Source organism: Trachypithecus francoisi, unplaced genomic scaffold (assembly GCF_009764315.1).
Source record: "Trachypithecus francoisi isolate TF-2019V2 unplaced genomic scaffold, Tfra_2.0 Lachesis_group10, whole genome shotgun sequence".
In the NCBI taxonomy this organism is placed as follows: Eukaryota; Metazoa; Chordata; class Mammalia; order Primates; family Cercopithecidae; genus Trachypithecus; species Trachypithecus francoisi.
Genome location: NW_022681455.1, coordinates 114,544,827 through 114,562,750, shown reverse-complemented (window position 1 = coordinate 114,562,750; position 17,924 = coordinate 114,544,827). Strand labels below are relative to the sequence as shown.

Here is a 17,924-nt window from a genome sequence, read left to right as displayed (position 1 = left end):
GCGGCTTAGTGAATGCAGTACCATGTAGGAGTTGAGAACAGGTTTTGAGTCACTCAGTTCTGCATTCCACCTCTTACTCCTAAGTGGTGGATCTTTGACGAGGATGCAATCTCCCTAAAGCCTAGTTTCCTCATCTATAAAACAGAGCTAATAGTTCCTACCTATAGGGTTGTTATTAGGACCTCAAAAGAGCAGGAGGTTAGCATAGTGCTGGGCCTGTAACAATGGTACCTAGTGGTGGTATTATTCATCTGAACTGCCTGTTCTCTTTCCTCCGTCTAAGGGCCCATAGCTCCTTCAGTCTAGTCCAGGGAACAGAAATTTGGCCCATGAGACATATGGCTGATCAATAGCTTCCTGGAGCCAAGGATACCATCTTTTTTCTTTTTTTTTTTTGAGGCGGAGTCTCGCTCTGTCGCCCAGGCTGGAGGGCAGTGGCGCAATCTCGGCTCACTGCAAGCTCCGCCTCCCGGGTTCACGCCATTCTCCTGCCTCAGCCTCCCAAGTAGCTGGGACTACAGGCGCCCGCCACCTCGCCCGGCTAGTTTTTTGTATTTTTAGTAGAGACGGGGTTTCACCATGTTAACCAGGATGGTCTCGATCTCCTGACCTCGTGATCCACCCGTCTCGGCCTCCCAAAGTGCTGGGATTACAGGCTTGAGCCACCGCGCCTGGCCAAGGATACCATCTTAGGGATAGGAGCTTATGTCCTGTATAGAACTTAACTAGAATCATGAGGACAAAGGGCAGAAACAAATGGGCCTCAGGAATCAACAGGAAGGGCCTTTCTGCCTAGAAAGGAGAAAGGGAGTCAACTGTACCTGAAGTCAGACTCCAGCTCTGTGGTGGCGAGGTTGATCATGGCACAGAGACAGTCAATGCTGGAGCTGGACAGAGCTCGTCCAATGCACTTCTTAACAATGTAGAAGACATCATCCACCATGCTGGATGTCAATTGGCCCTTCTCATAGGTGTCCAGAGCCACAGCCTACCCAAAAGGCAAAGTCAACACTGAGGGTCCCAGTTGTGCATGTCATCTTCTAGATGATTCTGGATGGCCCTAGCTCTGCTCCCTTTTCTGTACCTTCTCCATGTTTCTCCCAACATGGTGTGTTCTGGTCATGGACTCATGTGCATCCTCCTTGTCAAAATAGCTCACTTCCCTATTGGTCACTAGGTGAACAAATTAAATATTTTGGGCCTTAGCCCTGCAGAGATCCATTACCTGGGGGGGGTGTAAGACATCTGCAGAGGCCCTACTTCCCTGAGGCTCCTTACCCACAAACCTTCAGGGAGGCAGAGAACAAGTGGGTTCCCTGGAGAGCTGAGCTGTTCTTTTGTAATTCTTGGGAAGGAGGTCCTAGCTGGGTATACAAAGAGCACAACTCCAAAGATGCTCTCTAACCATACAAAGTGGTACCACTCAATCTGCATGCAAGAGTATTCTTGAAGTGGGACCAAAAAACATGACATGCCTCAGGCATTTCCTTCAGCCTGGCTTCTTGGACCGGAAGTCCCATTTCCAAGAGATGCATCCTATGTCCTACCTTATTGACAGTCTCCCTCATGAAGTACTCCTCCATGGTAACATATAAGCCAATTAGCTCCTGCATGGTACAGCTCAAAAGGCAGTTATTGAGGAGTTTGTCCAGATACTTCTGGTGCTCTAGGGGACAGCCAAGAAAGGAATACTCATTTTTTTTTTCCCCAAGGGAAACAGAGCAACTTTTTTCATTTTTTCAGGTTTCTTTCTAGTCTTTCTTTCAAATATGTACATATTTTACATGGTTATAATCATGATACAGATAGCAATTTTGAATACTGCTTTAAAAAAGTATATCATAAATATTTTCCATGTTTTCACCTACCTTATTTTCATGACTATGTGGCATTTCATCAGGTGCATAATCGACATTTTAAAAACTACTCTTTTTTTATTTTTTTTTATTTTTTTTTATTTTTATTTTTTTTTATTTTATTTTTTTTTTTTTTGAGACGGAGTCTCGCTCTGTTGCCCAGGCTGGAGTGCAGTGGCCGGATCTCAGCTCACTGCAAGCTCCGCCTCCTGGGTTCACGCCATTCTCCTGCCTCAGCTCCCGAGTAGCTGGGACTACAGGCGCCCGCCACCTCGCCGGCTAGTTTTTTGTATTTTTTTAGTAGAGACGGGGTTTCACCGTGTTAGCCAGGATGGTCTCGATCTCCTGACCTCGTGATCCGCCCGTCTCGGCCTCCAAAGTGCTGGGATTACAGGCTTGAGCCACCGCGCCCGGCCTCTTTTTTATTTTTAACTTTTTTTTTTTTTTTTTTGAGACGGAGTTCGCTCTCATTGCCTAGGCTGGAGTGCAATGGCATGATCTCAGCTCACTGCAACCTCCGCTTCCCAGGCCCAAACAGTTCTCCTGCCTCAGCCTACCGAGTAGCTGGGATTATAGGCATGCACCACCACGCCTGGCTAATTTTGTATTTTAGTACAGATAGGGTTTCTCCATGTTGAGGCTGGTCTCAAACTCCTGACCTCAGGTGATCTGCCCGCCTCGGCCTCCCAAAGTGCTGGGATTATAGGCATGAGCCACCGTGCCCGGCCTTATTTTTAACTTTTATGTTGTTTCATGTGAAACTGAGAAAAAGAACCACTCTATTTTTAGACACCTGGTTATTTCCAAATGTTTTGACATTACTGGAGATAACAGAATATCACAATAATTGGAGATTATAGTGAATACTTTTGTACGAAAAACTTTTTACTCCTTTTCCATTATTCCCTTAGGATTAATTAACAGGAGTCAAAAGATATTAAGTTTCCATGGCAAAGACAAAAATACATTGGATATAGAATATTTCATTCTCTACACCAGTATTGTCCAACAGAATTTCTGTGATAATGAAAATATTTTGGTCAGGTGTGGTGGCTCACGTCTGTAATCCCAGCACTTTGGGAGGCCAAGGTGGGAGGATCACTTGGGTCCAGGAGTTTTGAGACCAGCCTGGGTAATACAGCAATACTCTGTCTCTACAAAAAATAAACAAACAAGAAAAGAGAAAATATTCCGTATCTGTTATCTTATATAGTAGCCATCGGTCATGTTAGCGATTGAGCACTTCAAATGTGATGAACATAACTTAGGAACTGAATCTTTTTATTTATTAAAATTCTTTTTTTCCCCAGAATCGAGGTGAGAAAGATGGATTTAAAATTTTATTTAATTGTAATTAAATTGGAATTTGAATTTCAATTCATGAATGGCTATGTATTGGGCAGCATAGCTCTGAACAGTGATAGTCATCATTATTGCTTCTCGGTCTTTTGGCTAAGATCAAATGATAGTCATCATTGACATCAACAAGCGAACTCCAAATGAGCAAACAATTTCCTTTATACACTGATTCTGTAATGCCCCTGCCACGTATTATTGGCACAAGCCATGCGGAATGCCACAGATGCTGGGTGGGTCTCAAGTCCCCAGTCCAAAGAACCCTGCATATATTTGCCCAGCAGGATTTTTTTTTCCCTTTAACTCTTACTTTAGTAGCCAGCAGGAATTAAATGGTTATCTTAAAAACCTAGTGAGTCAATCTGTAAATGAAATTGGACTCCAGCATACCTTTACAAAATTTTAAAAAAGTGTTTATCTTTTATTATTTAATTGAATTGAATTTTTTAGGGATGGGGTTTCACTATGTCGACCAGGCTTGGTCTCAAACTCCTGGACTCAAGTGATCCTTCTTCCTCGGCCTCCCAAAGTGTTGGGATTAGGCGTGAGCCACCATACCCAGACAAAATTTTTCTTTTAATATAGTGACAAGGTCTTGTCATGTTGCCCAGGCTGGTCTTGAACTGCTCAAGCAGGCCGGGCGCGGTGGCTCAAGCCTGTAATCCCAGCACTTTGGGAGGCCGAGATGGGTGGATCATGAAGTCAGGAGATCGAGACCATCCTGGCTAACACAGTGAAACCCGTCTCTACTAAAAAATACAAAAAAAACTAGCCGGGCGTGGTGGCGGGCGCCTGTAGTCCCAGCTACTCGGGAGGCTGAGGCAGGAGAATGGCGGGAACCCGGGAGGCGGAGCTTGCAGTGAGCTGAGATCCGGCCACTGCACTCCAGCCTGGGCGACAGAGCAAGACTCCGTCTCAAAAAAAAAAAAAAAAAAAAAAAAAAAGAACTGCTTAAGCAATTCTCCTGCCTCAGCCTCCCAAAGTGTTGGGATTACAAGTGTGAGCCACTGCACCCAGCCCCCTTTCTTATCAATGTCAATTATTCCTTGAAAAATTGTGACTAGGGGAACTGGGAGACTGAAAGGGATAGGAGGATTCCTGTACATTATATACCCTTTTTTTTTTTTCTGAGACAGAGTCTGGCTCTGTTGCCCAGGCTGGAGTGCAGTGGCGTGATCTCGGCTCTATGAAACCTCTGACCCCCAGAGTTCAAGCAATTCTCCTGTCTCAACCTCCTGAGTAGCTGGAACTACAGGTGCATGGCACCACGCTTAGCTAATTTTTGTATTTTTAGTAGAGATGGGGTTTCACCATATTGGTCAGGATGGTCTCAAACTCTGACATCCACCCGCCTTGGCCTCCCAAAGTGCTGGGATTACAGATGTGAGCTACCGCACCTGACCTAAGTACTTTGTTTTTTTTTAAAACAACAACAACAAAACAACAAAACACTTTACTGAAGTATAATTTATATCTATACAATTTAAAACAGGGCATCAGTGTCTTCATCTGTAAAGTGATTAGATGGCCTCAAAGATCTAGTCCAATTCTAAAATCCAGTACACTTAGATTTCCTCCTGGGAGTCAATTTGTCTACAGACCACCAGGGGCTAAAAAGTCCCAATTGTTTCCTTAATAAGAGATCTGTGGCTTAACTATTAAGAAACACTGCCGATTATATCTCAACCCTCCCCAGAAATACGGGAAATATTTTTACCTTGCTTAACTTCTTCTGAGGCCATGGAGTCCCCCACCTCAAAATCAGAGCTAATCCTCTTCCTGAGGAAGCGTAAGTATAGCTCACTGCGGGCATTCATCAGGGTGACCTCAGTCAGGATGGGGTCCAGTTCTCTGAGACACATGGAGCAGAAGGAACAGGAGGACAGTGGATTCCCTTAGACACAAGAGCTACAGGGAAAACAGAGTCCTGAATTCCCCCTCCCCACTGGGCCCATAAGGAACAGCTCTGCCAGATGGCCCTCCTAGCTCAGCTGGTCCAATTAGATTCAGAGATAGGTGTCAACCACATTTTCCATTTACCTGTTTCACCTAAATCATTCACTCCCTAAAATTCTGCCAGACCTAAATAAAAGGTTGGGAGGTGTGTCTTCTTTTCTTTCCTTTTCTTCCTTTCTTTCTTTTTTTTTGAGATGGAGTCTCGCACTGTCGCCCAGGCTGGAGTGCAGTCGCGCAATCTCGGCTAACTGCAAGCTTCACCTCCTGGGTTCACGCCATTTCTCCTGCGTCAGTCTCCTGGATAATTTTTTGCATTTTTACTAGAGATGGGGGTTTCACCGCATAAGGAAGGATGGTCTCGATCTCCTGACCTTGTGATCCACCTGCCTCAGCCTCCCAAAGTGCTGGAATTACAGGCATGAGCCACCGCGCCTGGCCTATTTTCTTTTCTTTTTTCTTCAGACAGAGTCTCACTGTCACCCAGGCTGGAGTGCAGTGGCACAACCTCGGCTCACTGCAAGCTCCGCCTTCCAGGTTCTTGCCATTCTCCTGCCTCAGCCTCCTGAGTAGCTGGCACTACAGGTGCCCGCCACCACGCCTGGCTAATTTTTTGTATTTTCAGCAGAGATGGGGTTTCACCGTGTTAGCTAGGATGGTATCCATCTCCTGACCTCATGATCCACCTGCCTCAGCCTCCCAAGTGCTGGAATTACAGGCGTGAGCCACCACGCCTGGACTATTTTCTTTTCTTTCTTTTTTTTTGAGACAGAGTCTTGCTCTGTCGCCCAGGCTGGAGTACAGTGGCGCGATCTCAGCTCCCTGCAAGCTCCACCTCCCAGGTTCACGCCATTCTCCTGCCTCAGCCTTCCGAGTAGCTGGGACTACAGGCGCCTGCCACCATGCCCGGCTAATTTTTTGTATTTTCAGCAGAGATGGGGTTTCACCGTGTTAGCTAGGATGGTATCCATCTCCTGACCTCATGATCCACCTGCCTCAGCCTCCCAAAGTGCTGGAATTACAGGCGTGAGCCACCACGCCTGGACTATTTTCTTTTCTTTCTTTTTTTTTGAGACAGAGTCTTGCTCTGTCGCCCAGGCTGGAGTACAGTGGCGCGATCTCAGCTCCCTGCAAGCTCCACCTCCCAGGTTCACGCCATTCTCCTGCCTCAGCCTTCCGAGTAGCTGGGACTACAGGCGCCTGCCACCATGCCCGGCTAATTTTTTGTATTTTTAGTACAGACGGGGTTTCACCGTGTTAGCTAGGATGGTCTCAATCTCCTGACCTTGTGATCCACCTGCCTCAGCCTCCCAAAGTGCTGGGATTACAGCCATGAGCCACCGCGCCCAGCCGAGATGAGGTTTTGCCATGTTGGCCAGGCTGGTCTCAAACTCCCGACCTTAGGTGTTCCACCCACCTCGGCCTCCCAAAGTGCTGGGATTACAGGCATGAGCCACTGTGCCCAGCCATTCGTCTTGCTCTGTTGCCCAGGCTGGAGTGCAGTGGTGCAATCTTGGCTCACTGCAACCTCCGCCTCTAGGTTCAAGTGAGTCTCATGCCTTAGACACATTAGTAGCTGGGATTACAGGTATGTGCCACCCCACCTGACTGATTTTTGTATCTTTAGTAGAGATGGGATTTCGTCATGTTGGCTAGGCTGGTCTCAAACCCCTGGCCTCAAGTGATCCTCCTGCCTTGGCCTCTTAAAGTGCTGGGATTATAGGCATGAGCCACAACGCCTGGCCTCTTTTGTGGTTTGAATAAAGATTATCTATGACCAGGTGTGGTGGCTCACGCCTGTAATCCCAGCACTTTGGGAGGCCGAGGTGGGCAGATCACGAGGTCAGGAGATCAAGACCATCCTGGCTAAAATGGTGAAACCCCGTCTCTACTAAAAATACAAAAAATTAGCCAGGCGTGGTGGTGGGCACCTGTAGTCCCAGCTACTCAGGAGGCTGAGGCAGGAGAATGGCGTGAACCTGGGAGGTGGAGCTTGCAGTGAGCAGAGATCGTGCCACTGCACTCCAGTCTGGGCGACAGAGCAAGACTCTGTCTCAAAAAAAAAAAAAGAAAGTAAAAGTTTGGATGGATTACAGTGGCTCATGCCTGTAAGTGCTTTGGGAGGCCAAGGCAGGGGGATCACTTGAGATCTGGATTAAGTTTAAGACCAGCCTGGGCAACATAGCAAGCCCTCATCTCTACCAAAAATTAAAAAATTGGCTGGGCATGGTGGCTCATGCCTGTAATCCCAGCACTTTGGGAGGCCAAGGTGGGTGGATCACCCGAGGTCGGGAGTTTGAGACCAGCCTGGCCAACATGGCAAAACCTCATCTCGGCCGGGCGCAGTGGCTCATGCCTGTAATCCCAGCACTTTGGGAGGCTGAGGCGGGCGGATCGCAAGGTCAGGAAATCGAGAGCATCCTGGCTAACGGGAAACACGTCTCTACTAAAAATTAGCCAGGCAAGGTGGTGGGTGCCTGTAGTCCCAGCTACATGGGAGGCTGAGGCAGGAGAATGGCGTGGACCCGGGAGGTGGAGCTTGCAGGGAGCCGAGATTATGCCACTGCACTCTGCACTCTAGCCTGGGCAACAGAGCGAGACTCTTGTCTAAGACAAACAAACAAACAAACAAACAAACAAAAAACTCATCTCCACTAAAAATACAAAAAAATTAACCGGGCGTGGTGACACATGCCTATAGTCCCAGCTACTTGAGGCTGAGGCAGAAGAATTGCTTGAACCTGGGAGGCGGAGGTTGTGGTGAGCCGAGACCACACCACGCCACTGCACTCCAGCCTGGGCAACAGAGCAAGACTGCCTCAAAAAAAAAAAAAAAAAAAAAAAAAAAAAAATTAGCTAGGAGTGGTGACTGTAATCCTAGCTAGTCAGGAGCTACTTGGGAGGCTGAGGCTGGAGGATCACCTGAGTCCACAAGTTGGTGGTCACAGTGAGCTGGGATTCCGTCACTGTACCACTTTACTCCAGCCTAGGAAACAGAGACCTTATTTCTAATAAAAAAAAAAAGTAAAAGTTTAAAATTTTAGGATAGTAGTCACCTTTGTGGGAAGGGAAGAGAGTCACTCTGGGGGCTTCAAAAGTGTAGTCATGCTACATAAGAACATTTTGGTCAAAAATGAATTGCTGGGCTGGGCATGGTGGCTCACACCTGTAATCCCATCACTTTGGGAAGCCTCTGGGAGGTGAGAGAATCACTTGAGCCCAGGAGTTCGAGACTAGCCTAGGCAACATGGCAAAACCTCGTCTCTACGAAAAATACAAAAATTAGCCCAGCGTGGTGGTGTACACATATGGTCCCAGCTACTCGGAAGGCCAGGGTGGGAGGATTGCGTGAGCCTAGGAGGTTGAGGCTGCAGTGAGCCATGATCATACCACTGTACTGCACTCTGGCCTGGGCAACAAAGCAAGACCCTATCTCAAAAAAACAAAAAAGAAAACAACAAAAAAACCCCCAAAACAACAAGAAAAAAAACTGTATCGGTATACGCAAGAGTGTTCCCATAATATTATAATACTGTATTTTTACTGTACCTTTTCTTTTTTTTTTTTTTTGAGACGGAGTCTCGCTCTGTCGCCCAGGCTGGAGTGCAGTGGCCGGATCTCAGCTCACTGCAAGCTCCGCCTCCTGGGTTCATGCCATTCTCCTGCCTCAGCCTCCCACGTAGCTGGGACTACAGGCGCCCGCCACCTCGCCCGGCTAGTTTTTTGTATTTTTTAGTAGAGACGGCGTTTCACCGTGTTAGCCAGGATGGTCTCGATCTCCTGACCTCGTGATCCACCCGTCTCGGCCTCCCAAAGTGCTGGGATTACAGGCTTGAGCCACCGCGCCCGGCCTTACTGTACCTTTTCTATGTTTAGATATGTTTAAATACACAAGTACTTACCATTGTGTTCTAATTGCCTATGGTATTCAGTACAGTAATACGCCACACAGGTTTACAGCCTAGCACCAATAGGCTGCATCATATAGCCTAGGTGTGTAGTAGGCTAAGTACACCCTACGATGTTGACACAATGGAAATCTCCCAGCGATGTATTTCTCAGAATGTACTCCAGTTGTTGGCAGGGTATGGTGGCTCATGCCTATAATCTCAGCACTTTGGGAGGCCGAGGTGGGCAGATCACTTGAGGTCAGGAGTTCGAGACTAACCTGGCCATCATGGTGAAACCCTGTCTCTACTAAAATTATAAAAAATTAGCCAGGAGTGGTGGTGCACACCTGTAGTTCTAGCTACTTGGGAGGCTGAGGGAGGAGAATCACGTGAACCTGGGAGGCAGGGGCTGCAGTGAGCCAAGATCATGCTACTGCACTTCAGTGTGGGTGATAGAGTGAGACTGTGTCTCAAAAAAAAAAAAAAAAAATTCCAGTAATTAAATGACACGTGATTGTACTGATTTTTATTTTATTTTATTTTAATTTTTATTTTTTGAGATGGAGTCTCACTCTGTAACCCAGACTGGAGTGCAGTGGTGAGATCTCGGCTCACTGCAACCTCCGCCTCCCGGGTTCAAGCAATTCTCCTGCCTCAGCATCCCGAGTAGCTGGGACTACAGGCGCGCATCACCATGCCCAGCTAATATTTGTATTTTTAGTAGAGACGGGGTTTCACCATATTGGCCAGGCTGGTCTCAAACTCCTGACCTTGTGATCTGCCTGCCTCGGCCTCCCAAAGTGCTGGGATTACAGGCATGAGCCACTGCACCTGGCTAATTATGATTTATTACACATTTTATTTACACATACTTTTGTTCATGATACATTCCACTGAAAAATAAGAGTAATTGATAAAATATTTCAAAAACACAGACCACATTGTAACAGAGTCGTCTGAATTATATATACATGGTTACCAATTCAAACTGTTGTGGGCTGAAGAAAAGAGAAGGATTATTACCTTGGTTCGATTTTTTCTGTTGTAGAATTTCTCATCAAGTTGTTCTGAACATGCCGGAACTGCAACATACCACAGGAATGAGAATATTCTTCCCCACCCCCACATCTATTGGCCTCTTGCTGGTCACTCCAAACTTTTGGCATACAAGAATGTTTAGGTTTAGTTTGCTTACCAGGTTTACCTTCCCTTCAACCAGCAGTGGGCTTTCAAGATGACAGGACAAAGATTTGTTTTTGGGTTGGATGCTAATAATACTCACTTCTATTACTGTGCTTAAAAGTCATGCTAATGGTGTTCCAATAGACTATTGTTTATAGTCTCCTAGTCTGGAGTTCTAGAAATACAATTGTAGGAGGCCACTCCTATTTCTATGTTGTACTTTTAATTTCTCTGCTCAAAAGAAGGAAAATATAATAAAGTTCTGAAAAAGCAAACGTTATCTTTAACATCTAAGGAATGAAGGGGGAAATTGGAGACAATTACTTGGACACTTAATAGGACCTCAATAAATAGAATGTCATTATATCACCAGAGGGCACTGTTGCACATTTCATGATAGAGAACTGGTCTACTACTTCTGCTGTGTTCTTTTCAGGAAGCCCTTTCTATTTCCGTTTTGGTCTTGAACTGAGGCCATCATCATCTTGACAACACCTCAAGTCCAAGGTAAGCTGGCAATGGGCAAGATGCAGGCCAGTTTGTGCTGAGCATTAATTTTTCTCCTGTCTGCACCTTTCTTCACTGTTTCCCCTCCAAGTTATTCTACTCAGTGTTCCTGGCTAAAGCTGCTACCAAACCCCACCTGGAGCTTCCCCTGCTCACCTGCTGGTGGTAGTCCCTTTGCTTGATGAACTTGTCTACCACCTTCTCCACCTGTCTGTCACATTCCACCTGCAGATATTTGATCAGGGTATAGAGTCTCCCTGGCCCATAATAGGTCTCTACTATTGGTTGGTGTGTCTCCACAATGCGGGCAATCCCTAGAAGGGAGGAAGCAAGAGGGTTGTAGCATTCTTCCTACAAAATAAACTTGCTCCATCTGGGACTAACCAAGGGTCTAGCTCAATCCTTTTGGCTGCTTCACTTTCTGAAATGAACACAAAATAGGCCTTGTCAATGCTAGGGGTTGCTAAGCAAATATGTTAAATATGCACAGTGCTTGGTACATCAACAGGCATTTGGTAAGTTACATTGATACTGTTTCCTACAGCAGCATCTTTGGAATCAGCATCACTCGCTTTCCAGTAATTTATTTTAGGGTTAAATTTATTCTTATGGAGTTTGTGGTTTGAGGGTTAGGCAGGATCAAAACACTGGAGAGACTCTAATCTTTGCTTATCAGGCACTGAATCTGGAAGTTATTTAATTCTCCAATCAATTAATACACAGTAAACTACATGATTAAAGTCATCAAACTAGAAGGGTGAGAAGAAAGGCTAGGATGCAGGTGTCATATAGAAATGTCTCCAGTCTCTCTAGAGTGGAGAAAGAGGCTCACCTTCAAACAGAAGAGTAAGTGTATCTGCAAAGATGACTGCAGCTCTCCGATCACTCATGTCTGTCCCCAGCACCATGAGCAGATTCTCCTCAGCTTTACTGGCCACCTAAAAAAGAAGAAGACCCACATACATTCCTCAGAAAGGCCAGCCTTACACCAGGTATGTCTCAATTTTCCAAAAAGGCCTCCCATTGGCTTTCTTTTTTTTCACATTTCCCTTGATGTTTGGAAGCCCAGGCAGCACAGAGGAAACTCCCTTGAGGGACAGTCTGAGCCTCAGGCAGGACAAGGAATGTGAGCATGGTGTAGCTCCTCTTCCATTGTTTTCTTCTCTTGGAAAATATGGACTGCCATTAGCCAAGGGAGAGGGTCCTCAGTTCCAACAATCTCAAAGTGTAATTTTCTATCATTTTTTAAAATAAGAGACAGGGTCTCACTCTGTTGCCTAGGCTGGAGTACAAGGGAGCCAGTCATAGTTCACTGTGGCCTTGAACTCCTGGACTCAAGAGATCCTCTCACCTCAGCCTCCTGAGTAGCTGGAACTATAGGCAAGAGCCACCATACCCGGCTAATTTTTTAAAAATTTCTGTAGAGATGGGGTCCTGCTATGTTGCCCATACTGGTCTCGAACTCCTGGCCTCAAGCAGTCCTCTTGCCTCAGCATCCCAAAGTGTTGGAATTATGTGAGCCATTATGCCTGGCATGTTATCATTAATAGTGCTTTCTCAAGCAGGACAAAACCTGGGTACTGCAGAAGGGACTTCTACTGGATTAAAGGTAGAAGCCAATTCTAGGTCCCAGGTGGCAAAGTATACTGATAAAAAAGTACCATAGAGCAGGGTTTTTTTGTTTTTTTTGTTTTGTTTTTTTTTTAGATGTAATTTCGCTGGTCACCCAGGCTGGAGTGCAATGGCACAATCTCAGCTCACTGCAGCCTCTGCCTCCCGGATTCAAGCGATTCTCCTGTCTCAGCTTCCCGAGTAGCTGGGATTACAGGCACCTGCCACTACGTCTGGCTAATTTTTGTATTTTTTAGTAGACACGGGGTTTCACCATGTTGGCCAGGCTGGTCCTGAACTCCTGATCTCAGGTAATCCACCCGCCTCAGCCTCCCAAAGTGCTGGGATTACAGGCGTGAGTCACCGCGCCTGGCCTGTATTTTGTTTTTCATTAATTTTTTAGAATGAGTAAAACGCATATTTAAACATTCCAAAGGAACAAAGGAATATTCAGTGAAAAGTGGTTCTTCTAACCTGTGTCTCTTAATTTCCCAATTTTCTTCAGAGGTGACCATTGTCAACTCTTCCAAAAGAAATCCTATGCTTATACAAATATATCTTGATTGCTGACTCCCTCATTTTAAACAGGAATGACAACATATTGTTTTGTACCCTGTTTAACAAACCATGTTAGAGAATAAAATATGTCAGCGCTTAGCGAACGGCATCATTTTTCTTAACGGCACAATAATGGTCTGACAGAGAATTATTTGTGGGAGGGGAGTGACACACATAGACCTATAGCTAAAAAACAGCTGGGTGGGGTGGTAGTCCCAGGACTTTGGGAGGCTGAGGTGGGAGGACTGCTTGAGGCCACGAGTTTGAGACTAGCCTGGGTAACAGTGAGACGGTTTCTACAAAAAAAAAAATTAGCAACGCACGGTGGCATGTGCCTATAGTCTCCACTGCTCGGGAGGCTGAGGCAGGATTGCTTGAGCTTTAAAAGAGTGATTCAGGCCGGGTGTGGTGGCTCATGCCTATAATCCCAGCACTTTAGAAGGCTGAGGCGGGCGGATCACCTGAGGTTGGGAGTTCGAGACCAGCCTGACCAACATGGAGAAACCCAGTCTGTACTAAAAATACAAAATAAGCTGGGCGTGCTGGCGTATGTCTGTAATCCCAGCTACTTGGGAGACTGAGGCAGGAGAATTGCTTGAACCCGGGGGGTGGAGGTTGCAGTGAGCTGAGATCGGGCCATTGCACTCTAGCCTGAACAAGAGTGAAACTCCATCTCAAAAAAAAAAAAAAAGAATGATTCAACTTGTCAGATAACTTACATTTTAATTTCATATGCTTTCACCTGGTCTGTTGGAAATGAATGTGCATTGGCAGATGTCTTGGCCACGCCTGGTACACAGTAGGCTGGCAACAGGTGTGTTGAATAAACACACGCATCCAGTCCTGCCCGGCTACACAGCAACGGCAGTAAGGGGAGTCATATCCAGAAGAGAGAAAGTATCCATAGAAAGTGGATCCATCCAGTGCCCCAATCTGCAGGCCACACAATTATCCTGCCAAGCAATCAGGGTCCATACCTGCTTGCAAAGGTATTCTGAGAACTTTCTTAATCCCTCCTCATGCAAACCCAGCAGTGGGAAGATCTTGAAGAAGCGCTCCACCTGGGGCAGATCACCTTCCTTGGTGGCAATGGCAAACTTTTCTGCCACAATGGCTTTGAGACGTTGCTCAGCTTCCTGCAGCAATTTCAGGTTGGCATCAATCATGCTCCCTGCTCAACAGGGAGAAAATGAAAATTCAAGTAAACAATGGTACTGTGTCAGGTCCATGCCACTTTGTGTAATACTATTCATCCAGCAAATACGTATTAAGTACTTACTATGTGCAAGGTGCTGTGCTAGTAATATCTATGATTACAAGATGAATCAGCCCTGATCCTACCATCACAGAAGTTAGGATCAAGTAGAAGAGATAAAGTTTGTGCACAAATAATGATGACGAAATACAGTACATGATGTGTCATGAGAAAGGTGCCAAAGGACGGGCACTGTGGCTCACGCCTGTAATCCCAGCACTTTGGGAGGCCGAGATGGGTGAATCACAAGGTCAAGAGATTGAGACCATCCTGGCCAACATGGTGAAACCCCGTCTCTACCAAAAATACAAAAATTAGCCAGGCGTGGTGGCATGCGCCTGTAGTCCCAGTCACTCAGGAGGCTGAAGCAGAAGAATCCCTTGAACCTGGGAGGCAGAGGTTGCAGTGAGCCAAGATCACGCCAGTCTGGCAACAGAGCGAGACTCCGTCTCAAAACAAAGAAAGGTGTCAGAAAGTCACATTTCTGGTTAAAGTAATGAGAAAGGCTTCCTAGAGAAGGTGACATCCCACCTCTTGAAGATGGGCAGGATTCTGATACCTACACAGGAGGAACAAACATTCCAGGCAAAGGGAATGAAATACATGAAGTGATAGAAGCAGAAAGATGAAAAGAATATTTGCAGAGTATTCCAAGTAGCATATTCTTTGGCATATGGAGGAGCTTGAGAAATACTTGCACAATGAATGGATGCGTAAGTGAATACCATTAAACAAGGCTCGAAAGACAGGGTGTGTAAAGATCATGGAAGATCTAAAACATCAGACTAAGAATTTCATTTTATGAGTAGGCAATATGGTCAAGTGCAAAGAACCCGCTGGTCAGAGAATCAGTAGATCTGGATTCAGCTTCCTTTTCCATAAAATGGGAATACAGTAGTCCCTTCTTATCTGTAGGGGATCCATTCCAAGACCATTATGGATGCCCGAAACCATCGACAGTACTGAACCTTAAATATACTATGTTTTTTCCTATACATGCATACTTACGATAAAGTTTAATTTGTAAATTAGACATATTAAGAGATTAACAATATATAATAAAATATAACAATATACCATAACAAAAGTTATGCAAACGTAGCCTCTTTTTTTTTTTTAAAACATCTTATTGTACTGTACTCACCCTTCTTGTGATGAAGGGACAGACAGGATGGCACAAGATTTTATCACACTACTCAGAACAGCAAGCAATTTAAAACTAGTAAGTTGTTTATTTCTGGAATTTTTCCTTAATATTTTTGGACTAAGCTTGACCATGAGTAACTGAAGCTGCAGGTAACTGAAATGGCAGAAAGCGAAACCACACATAGCGGGGACTACTTTAACAAAGCCTGCCCCAGGATGGTACAGGACCTACGTATGGCCTACTACTAGATAAGAAAACTTCCTGGCTGGGCAGGGTAGCTTAAGCCTGTAATCCCAGCACTTTGGGAGACCAAGGTGGGCAGATCACCAGAGATCAGGAGTTCGAGACCAGTCTGTCCAACATGGTGAAACCCAATCTCTACTAAAGATACAAAAAACATCAGCGAGGTGTGGTGGTGTGCGCCTATAATCCCAGCTACTCAAGAGGCTGAGGCAGGAGAATCGCTTGAACCCAGAAGGCAGAGGTTGCAGTGAGCCGAGATCGCACCATCGCACTCTATCCTGACAAGAGTGAGACTCCGTCTCAAAAAAAAGAAGAAAAAGAAAAAAGAAAACTTCCTAAAAACTGATGTGTTTTTATTGGTCGAGTCTGCTTACTTCAGATCACAGATGATTTTTTTTTTTTTTGAGACGGAGTCTCACTCTGTCGCCCAGGCTGGAGCGCAGTGGCCGGATCCCAGCTCACTGCAAGCTCTGCCTCCCAGGTTTACGCCATTCTCCTGCCTCAGCCTCCCGAGTAGCTGGGACTACAGGAGCCCGCCACCTCACCCGGCTAGTTTTTTGTATGTTTTTTAGTAGAGACGGGGTTTCACTGTGTTAGCCAGGATGGTCTTGATCTCCTGACCTTGTGATCCGCCCGTCTCAGCCTCCCAAAGTGCTGGGATTACAGACTTGAGCCACCGTGCCTGGCCTATCACAGATGATTTTAACTAAAAACCAACAGTTTGGGATGCTGACCCTCTTTGCCCTGTCGGCTGAGCTCAATGACTGACTTGTCCAGGCACAAGTAGCGATGAATGTGGGCTGCAGCCTGCTCATAATCTTCATTCCTCAAAGCAGTCTGAACTCCATCCATGCAGAACTTCAGGTCCAAGATGTCATCAGCTCTCTGAATGGCCTGATAGAGGCGGTTCTGCAAAAAGATTTGGTACTTAGAAACAACGTCCTCTTCTTTCAAAAACACCCCTCAGGAAGGTAGGGAGATTCAGGAGCTGAAACTGGTCAATCATATGTCCTTTTAAGCTGTCGATAGGAATTTCACAAACACCACCACTACTGTTAACGCAACTGTTATTGATGATGATCAAGACCATTGACAGGTATCAAACAATTTTAATAACGTGAACAAATCACTCTCTTTTTTTTTAGACACAGTCTCACTCTGTGACCCAGGCTGGAGTGCAGTGGTACAATCATGGCTCACTGCAACCTCTGCCTCCTGGGCCTAAGCTATCCTCCTACCTCAGCCTCCCAAGTAGCTGGGATTACAGGCGTGTGCCACCATGCCTGGCTAGTTTTTGTATTTTTTTGTAGACGCAGGGTTTCACCATGTTTCCAAGGCTGGTCTCAAACTCCTGAGCTCAAGCTATCTGCCGGCCTTGACTTCCCAAAGTGCTGGGATTACAGGTCTGAGCCACACAGCCCAACTTTTTTTTTTTTTTTTGAGACAAAGTCTCACTCTGTCGCCCAGGCTGGAGTGCAGTGGTGCAATCTTGGTTCACTGCAACCTCTGCCTCCTGGGTTCAGGCAATCCTCCCACCTCAGCCTCCCAAATACCTGGGATTACAGGCACACACGCCCACAACATGCTAATTTTTGTAGAGACAAGGTTTTGTCATGTTGCCCAAAACCCAGGCTGGTCCTGAACTCCTGAGCTCAAGCAATTCACTCTCCTTGGACTCCCAAAGTGCTAAGATTATAGGAGTAAGCCACCATGCCTGGCCTACTTCATTTTCTTACCTAATAGCCCTGGATAGAACCATACAGCCACCAACTCACATATTAAAGATTTTTTTTTAAAACATGTTTGCTTGTTCTAGAGACATAGTAAGAGAAGACACCCTTGTCTTGCTCCTCATCTTAGGAGGAAAGAATAACATCTTTCATCAGTAAGTATGATGTTAGCTGAGGGTTGTTTTTTTAAAAAAAATTTTGTAGAGATAGGGTCTCACTATGTTCCAAAGTTTGGTCTCAAACTTCCGGCCTCAAGAGATCCTACTGCTTTGGTCTGCCAAAGTGTTAGGATTACAGGCATGAGCCACCATACCTGGCCAGCTGTGGTTTTTCACAGATGCCCTTAATCAGGCTGAGAAGTTCCCCTCTATTCCAAATTTGTTGAGTGTTTCTACCATGAAAGGGCACAGAATTTTGTCAAATGTTTTTTTCTGAGTCTATAAGGTGATCATGTGTTTTTTGTCCGTTTTTCTATTAATATGGTGTATTATGAGGTTGGTGCAAAAGTAATTGTGGTCTTGGCCATTACATTTAATTGATTTTCAGATGTTAAATCAACCTTGTCTTCCTAGGATAAATTCCACTTGGCCATAGTATATAATCCTCTTTATGTATTGCTAGACTTGCTTTGCTAGG

At 45.6% G+C, this 17,924-nt stretch overlaps 1 protein-coding gene across 1 annotated transcript in view; it reads right to left on the bottom strand.

The window, feature by feature from the left end:
• COG4 (component of oligomeric golgi complex 4) overlaps positions 1-17,924 on the bottom strand; it is a 42,126-nt gene that overhangs the window by 17,275 nt on the left and 6,927 nt on the right. Inside the window, exons 4-11 of the mRNA XM_033218974.1 lie at positions 16,293-16,467; positions 13,891-14,084; positions 11,577-11,682; positions 10,901-11,058; positions 10,079-10,137; positions 4,930-5,063; positions 1,548-1,666; positions 822-988 (exon numbers count right to left, since the gene is read on the bottom strand). Coding sequence (XP_033074865.1) covers positions 822-988; positions 1,548-1,666; positions 4,930-5,063; positions 10,079-10,137; positions 10,901-11,058; positions 11,577-11,682; positions 13,891-14,084; positions 16,293-16,467 — 1,112 coding nt within the window. The remainder of the gene's footprint in view (positions 1-821; positions 989-1,547; positions 1,667-4,929; positions 5,064-10,078; positions 10,138-10,900; positions 11,059-11,576; positions 11,683-13,890; positions 14,085-16,292; positions 16,468-17,924) is intronic.